The 7,737-nt window shown below is 34.9% G+C and overlaps 1 protein-coding gene across 1 annotated transcript; it reads left to right on the top strand.

The window, feature by feature from the left end:
• Window positions 1-3,579: 3,579 nt before the first annotated feature.
• Window positions 3,580-7,140, top strand: hddc2 (HD domain containing 2). Its single transcript, XM_056269183.1, has 6 exons — window positions 3,580-3,686; window positions 3,762-3,883; window positions 4,837-4,939; window positions 5,021-5,089; window positions 5,187-5,325; window positions 6,674-7,140. The coding sequence occupies exons 1-6, from the start codon at window positions 3,642-3,644 to the stop codon at window positions 6,808-6,810; spliced, it is 615 nt and encodes a 204-aa protein (XP_056125158.1). The 5' UTR covers window positions 3,580-3,641; the 3' UTR covers window positions 6,811-7,140.
• The last annotated feature ends 597 nt before the right edge of the window (window positions 7,141-7,737 follow it).

Genomic DNA, 7,737 nt, shown 5'->3' with positions numbered 1-7,737 from the left:
ATAAAACATAAAAAACATGAAGAATTTAAACTTTTGACCGGTAGTGAGATGTTATTTGTATTTATTGGATGAGTCATCTGAATTTATCATATCAATGAACTACTGTTTTCTACGAGTTTTTTTTCTTTTAGTGTGAAAAAATAAGTATTTACCAACACTGAAACTATAATCTTACATTTACATTCATGTTAAGCAGACAAACTTTCACTATAAAACCCTATTTTCTGCATAAGCTAATCAAATCATTTTAAATCGTATTAGCAGGGAAACCTGGAAGACTCCAGGAGTTCTTCACCTCCACTGAATCACTGATCTTGATTTCCCACAATGTGCAAAATATCCACAGCACATCCTTCCTGGTGGATGTTCAAGAAGTGATAACCAGAACACCAACGAGCAGGATGTATTGTCTACAAACCCTCTACAAATAGAGCGTACCTCCAGGAAACGGTGTCATGAGAAAAATCGGTGACATAGGTAGGGGAAGATGACCCACCCCGAAAAAGAGATTTGCATGCAAGAGAAGAGACATATCCTGTAAATAATGAGTCAGCCGTCCCACACTGTCTGACGACCGTCATTTGCATCTTATCACTGCTTTATGAAATTGAAAATGATTGTGGTTAAATCTTAAATCAATAAGCATACTGCAATACAAAGCTATACCAGAGAAGCATTTCTTAAATCGACCTTGAATCAGTTTTGTAGTCTCTGAGGAATGTGCGTTTGTCAATCCCACTCACTTACTTTAAAGGAAACATTGTAGACAATGCATATGTCAAGGCCAAAACAACTGAGGGAAGAATGATTTGTATAACATTTACAAACAGTCAAAAGATGGTTATGATTAACATTTAAGAAGCACATGATTTCAATCTATTATAAAGTAGCAAATCTTGAATGGATTATGTTTTTCAGGTTTACATTGATATTTTCCCACAGAAACTTGAAAGAACAAGAATTGATACTGTGTTTGTTTACACTGTAAAGTGAGTTTAAATATATATATATATATATATATATATATATATATATACTGTATATATAATGACAGTAAAAAATTATAGACCAATCACACAACATTTGGTATAAAATGGTGGTCACACTTTACAATAAGCTTCATTAGTTAACATTAACTATTAACATTTACTAACTAACATTTATTAATCTTTGTTAATGTTAATTTCAACATTTGCTAATACTTTATTATAATATTGTTAACATTAGTTAATGCACTGTGAGCAAACATGAACAAACAATGAACAGTTTTATTTTAATTCACTAACATTAACAAAGATTAACAAATACAGTAACAAATATTTTGCTCATTGTTAGTTTATGTTAGTTAATACATTAACTAATGTTTGTAAAGTGTTCCCAAAATGGTAATAGTAGTCGTATTTGGTATATAGGCCTACCAACCATGCGAATGATTGCCATATTCATGCTATTTAAAACGTAATTATCTGTAAATCCCATGGTATATGTCAGAGTAAACTAAATGTTGTTTCATGATGCTTTGATACTTTTCTATTGGTAAAAATTGTATTTAATTCATGAAAATATTAAAAATAATTATAATCAATAAATATTAAAAAAAGACTATTTAATTTACTCAATATGGCACTATTTTCTTGCATATAGGAAAGCTTATCTTCATAAATTGTAACCTATCTATCGTATGCATAGAATTGATTATTTTTGAAGTAGGGGAGAACCGGGTCGAAAGTAACACGGGACGAAAGTAACAAAGCAATTTTCTCTGAGCCCTGACTACATTTGCATTTCAAGCTATGACAGCACTTTCGGCATGCAGCCAATGACCGAGCTGCAAAATATCACGTGATTTCATCATCGTTTCACGCGGTTAGGTCCGGAAAGCAGTTTTCCAGTATGATAAGTAAATTTCTGAAGCGGTACTTTTTTTTAATTACAAGTTGTGTTTTTCGTTTCATGTTTCACACAGTAATGATCAATCTATAGGTTATTTAGTGCTGTAACACATCCTGAAGTTTGCCTGGTCAGAGTTTTTCAGTATAAAAGTAAATCGGGTTTAAATGTCAGGAGTTCCTGTCGGGACGAAAGTAACACTCGTTACTTTTGTCCCGCTATAGGGAAAACAAATGTTTCTTTTGTTCCTCCTCTAATGTGGTGACTTTCTGTGTGTTGCAGCATTTATTAAAACATATTTATGTCATATTATACCAACAGAATATGGCAGATGTTTATGAGGGGGCTTTTAAAGCTTAAGTCACATTTAAATCAGCTGATTTCTGTGTCACCATTTTTTTCACTCAATCTGTTTCCATTTACCCTAGTCACATTTAGGTTTTAGCCATACCTTATAGCTTTAACACCTCCACCTATGCATTTGCAGGATTTCTATCCAGATGTTTTTTATGCACATTTTAAATGTAGGCTGTGCATAAAAACAGCTGGATGGAAACATGACTATTGTTACATTATGTTGAGAATTTATATTATGCTAATTTCATTTCATTTTCATATTTTTCATGTTGAAAAAAAACATTTTAAAATGGATTGACAATAAAAAAAAATATTCTAAACAATTCAAGTATGTACTGTTGGGTTACTTTTGAAACATTTGATGAAACTGACATTTAAAATGAAAAAATGTAAATTAACCATTTTTTGCAAAGATAAAGGCTAAAATATGTTTGCAGTTACATTTTAACAAGGTCATACTCGGGTATATTTAGGCAAAAAAAAAAAAAAAAAAAAACAAACAAGAGTAACACAAAAAATCTAGCTTGTATATTGTTGTGTTACTTTTGACCCACCTGTGTGTTACTTTCGTCCCAACTGACGGGGTCGAAAGTAACATAAGCAGTCTTAAAGGAGCTGTATGTAAGAAATGTATTTCAATTAATCATAAAATGGCCCTGATATGTCTCTAGACATTAAGAAATCATGTTCATTTCAAATACTTATATCACTGACAACAGTACTACGGCCACGATATTGTCATTTAAAAAGTGCAGTTGCAGCCCTCAACTGATGTTGATGTTGTCATCTTGTGTTTTGGCCTGAAGCCCCACCCTCCACCTATCTACCAATCACGAAGTCAGTAGTGTTTCGGCATCCGGGTTGCCAGCTCTGCTCTAGTTGAAAGCTCCTTGTAGCAGCCTACGTTCCTGCTGGATCCTGCAGCCTATCTGGCAACCTCGAGTCAGGGGGGAGGGGGAGGGGATACACCGCTCTACAGTAATTTGAAAGTGATTGCAGTACCAATTTTGGCCACAATCTTACATACAGCTCCTTTAAGTTCAAAGTGAAATTATACTGAAGTTGTTCTACATTTTTACAAAATACCACCTGGTATTAATAGACCACACTTGTGAGTGACTGACCACAGCAAAAATATATCTCTGTCTAAACCATCATCTTTTAAAAAGATGTTTTTCTGAAAAATGGTACTTTCGCCCCCCCTCTCCCCTACTTACAGATTTTGCTTGACTTGACTCCATTGACTTGCTTGTATTCTGTCACCATCTAGTGGCGGCTATATGTTATTACCGGTTATTACTCTCTCACTTTTCTCTATTGGACGCTGTGGTTTTACATCCGGGTCGTTGACGTCGGCACTCGGCATTCCATTGGTTGGTGTAACGGTCAACGGAATGGACAACATGTTACAATTCATGAAATTAGTCGGACAGCTAAAAGTGAGTGAAATTCGTATTAGTACAATGTTTTGCAGGTTAACATGTATGCTATATTAACGCTGGCTTGTGTTACAGCGCGTACCACGAACAGGATGGGTGTACAGAAATATCAAACAGCCTGAGAGTGTGTCTGATCATATGTATAGAATGTCAATGATGGCCTTAACAATACAGGACATCAGTGTCAATAAAGAAAGGTTTGTATGAGGGGGTCATAAAATCGAGGATTATTTACATATATGTCGACTATTTACCTTTGAACTAACGTTGATGTTTCTTCTGTTTATTTATGAATGAGTTTTGACAGTTTAATCCACAGCACGCGCTTATTCACATAAGGTTGAGAAAAAGATGAACAAAATACTAGTTATATCCTCCTCGGGTTCTTGTGTTAAAGATTATAAGTAACGTTAGCAGCTAACTTAGCAACGACGCTGTAACGTGTTTTTCGATAATTTCCATAAATCTATCCAAACAAACACAGATCCTCGTTGTGAGAGAAACAAAAGTTTGTGTGGCAACAGTTGCTAGAGTATGATTGGTTAGTAGAGATTTTAAGGCGGGGTTTAGAGAAGAGTCCATACTTGTGAAGTTTATTGAGATTGATTGACATTTGTGTAGTTCATTTTGATTCATTCACAATTGTTCGGTTCACTTAGACTGATTGATCATTTGTGAAGTTCATTTAGATCCATTCTCATTTGTGCAATTTATTGAGATGTATTCACATTTGTGCAGTGCATTGAGATTCCTTCACATTAGCGCTGTTCATTTAGATTCATTCACACTTGTGTGAATCATCTAGATTCATTTACACGTGTTCGATTCCTTAGGATTCGTTCACACTTGTGCGGTTCATTTTGTTTCAATCACACTCGTTCGATTTATTTATTAATTCATATACATATTCATACCAGTCAAAGTTTTAATTAAAAAAACTGTTGAGGCGTATGCATAAATGTTCTAGAAAGCTAATTTCAAGCAACATAAATTGTACAAAATGTATAAATATCTTTACAATTCTAAAAGTTTAATAAAAACATTTTTTTTAAATAAAAAACAAAGAAAATAATTCTAAAATGTGCAAAGTAAATAATAACGAGCAGTTCATTTAGATGCATTCACATAATTGATCATCTTCTCTTCACAGATGCATGAAGCTGGCCTTAGTTCATGACTTGGCTGAGTGTATTGTGGGAGATATTGCTCCTGCAGACAATGTTAGCAAAACAGAGAAGCACAGAAGGGAAAATGTATGATGGTTTTAAGTTTAATTTCACATTTAAAATATTTTGTTTGTGTACACATTAAACATTAAGAATCTTTCTTTTTAGGAGGCAATGGTGCACATCACAGGCCTGTTAGATGATGGCTTGCGGAAAGAGATTTACAACTTATGGGAGGTCAGTTAATGATCAAAACGAAATCACAGGACCAAGTTCCTCTCTTTTTTTGGGGGGGTTCAGAATGACATTATAAACTGGACTGCATCCCTCATAGGAGTATGAGGCTCAGTCCAGTCCAGAAGCCAAACTGGTGAAAGAGTTCGACCAGCTGGAGATGATAATACAAGCTCATGAATATGAAGAGTTGGAGGGGAAACCTGGAAGACTCCAGGAGTTCTTCACCTCCACTGAAGGTTTGATCTTGTTTTCTAACTTCTACAAGCTCAGGATCTAATTAGATAAGTAATTCTAAGAAGAGCAAGCAAAGTAAATTGTATTAGATGTGCTCAACAGTGGCTGTTCACTCCTACAAAGAACTGCAAATCGATTCTCTCACCACACTCTACAAATATTTGCATATTTTTGAATAGGCCATTTTGCAATAGCCTAGCCCTATAGTTTTTATACTTGCAATTATTGATTTAAATGCAATAGCTTTATATTAGGGGTGTGACGGATTGTACTACCCAGTCCCACCGTTCGGCACGCATGTGATTCGCAGAGTAATTGCAAAGTTTGATAATCATTAAGTGAAAGTTTATCATTTACATTTTATATTTGTTTTTAAGTCCTGCCAATTTAAACACTCAAGCAATTGTAAACCATTCAAGCACAAGAAGATGACAAAGCAACAAAAGACAAAGAGAAAATCGGCTTTAACAAATATTAATTATATTTCATTGATACAGTGAAGACTCTGCAGTGCTATTTTTCATTTGATTATTCAATTTCTGTACCTGAATACTACTGTTGGAACTACCTGGAAAGTACTGTTTACTTAAATTTTATTAGTTTGGCTAGTAGCTTTTGGCTTTTGCTGTGGTATTGAAGTACTTAAGGTGTTCTTTAAATAATAAATAGAAAACAAAGTTTTCCAAAAAATGATCCGATCAATGACTCAAAAAACACAGTATGATCCGAACCATGAGTTTTGTGATCTAATTCACCCCTACTTTATATTGCTAGATTAGGGATGTCAAACTCAATTCTGTAGGGCCACATTCCTGCAGAGTTTAGCTTCAACCCTAAATAAACACACATGATCCAGCTACTCAAGTCCTTCAGGATTATTTGAAAACTACAGGTGTGTGTGTGTGTGTGTTTGAGCAGGTTTAGAACTAAACTCTGCAGGACTGTGTAGCACAGAACTTGATTTCACCAAGTGCAACATGTTCCTGGGTCAACATCCTTGTTGATCCTAGAACAACATTCCAACCAACCAATCAGATTTGAGGGACAAGTTTACAGTTCATGTCAAGTTTAGGCTTACAACCAGGGTTAAGTGCTTCTACATCAGTGTGATTCACCTATACCTTTTAGGGATAACTTGAGTGTAGGGTTAGGTTTAGGGTCAGGGATATGGTCAAAACTAAAATTTCGGAACGGAATGTTGTACCAGGATCAACGCGTCTAACTCTGCAAAATCAGGACGTGCGAGTTTGGCACCCCTGATCTAGACAGATAGAGACCTTTGTCTTAAGGACATACACTAACTCTTTTGACAGCTATATGACTCAGATGTATTTTCCCCTCTCATCACAGGCAGGTTCCATCACCCAGAGGTGTTGAGTCTGGTGAAGAGTCTGAATGAGGAAAGAGCTCGCCACATCGCTGCCAAAGGAGATAATGCTACTGAGAAGACCACTGACACAAGCTCTCACACCCTAGCAACACCATGATCACCATTCCTGTCAGGCAATGAAGCTACCTCCACACGTCTGTGCACAAGAGTGTTTATTTTGTCGAGATATTCTGTTTTATTGTCTTATTTCATTGTACAGAAGCATGGTTTGTGGTTGTGTGATGTTCCTATTTGTTTGAATGTTCTGCAGGACATGGTTTGTTTCCACGGTTGTAATTTTATTAATAGAAATCAACCTTTTTATTAAAATCAAATGGGAATATGTGAAACTGTGTTTTTTAACCTCCAGAAGTTCTTTTCTTTTCTATTGATCAGTATTTTACTGCCTTCCTGTATTACATTCTTTAATAAAAAGCATATTTTATGACCACTGAACCTGATTTTACTATGTTAAACACATAAACACAAGGGAAATGTAAACAACTCGTCCTGCAATAATTCTAACAACTTTCAAAATATGTTTGTAAACATAATCAGTTCTACAGTTCTGAAATTTTGACAGAAAAAGTGGAAAGCAAAGCATAAAGCAGGGGCAACACAAAAAAATCGAAGGTCTTTGCAGAGACTTTAGTGTCTTAATGATGAGGGAACAGTAAAATTAATCCTCATGTTATGGTTTATGATTTCAGTTCAGTTCACCTTTATTTCATGACTGATGAGCCAGGACTTGGTGACTTTGCAAAAAAACGTTTAATGACTAACGCAGCTCAACACAACACTTTGAAGAAAGATTTCGGTTATGAAATCCTCTTCCTTAAAACAACAATTGACTTAAATGTCAATGTTAAATATGTAAAGCTGCAACAAATTTTACACAAATGTACGAAGAAAAGAAGAAAAAAAACGACATAATAATGCTATACATTTTTGGTCAGTGACAATTATTGTTACCAATTCATAATTCACACCAGGCATTTTAGATAAATTAATAGACTGCAGTAAAACATAAATCCTCAATTTGCTG

This window comes from Rhinichthys klamathensis, unplaced genomic scaffold, assembly GCF_029890125.1.
Source record: "Rhinichthys klamathensis goyatoka isolate OS25496 unplaced genomic scaffold, OSU_Roscu_1.1 h1tg000281l_1, whole genome shotgun sequence".
Lineage (NCBI taxonomy): Eukaryota > Metazoa > Chordata > Actinopteri > Cypriniformes > Leuciscidae > Rhinichthys > Rhinichthys klamathensis.
Note: the sequence above shows the minus strand (reverse complement) of the source record. Positions and strands in the feature narration are given on the sequence as shown.

Coding starts and splice junctions, on each gene's coding strand:
- hddc2 (XM_056269183.1), top strand. CDS start 3,642: ATGGACAACATGTTACAATTCATGAAATTAGTCGGACAGCTAAAA. Junction 3,687..3,761: donor AATTAGTCGGACAGCTAAAA/GTGAGTGAAATT, acceptor CTTGTGTTACAG/CGCGTACCACGAACAGGATG. Junction 5,090..5,186: donor AGATTTACAACTTATGGGAG/GTCAGTTAATGA, acceptor CATCCCTCATAG/GAGTATGAGGCTCAGTCCAG.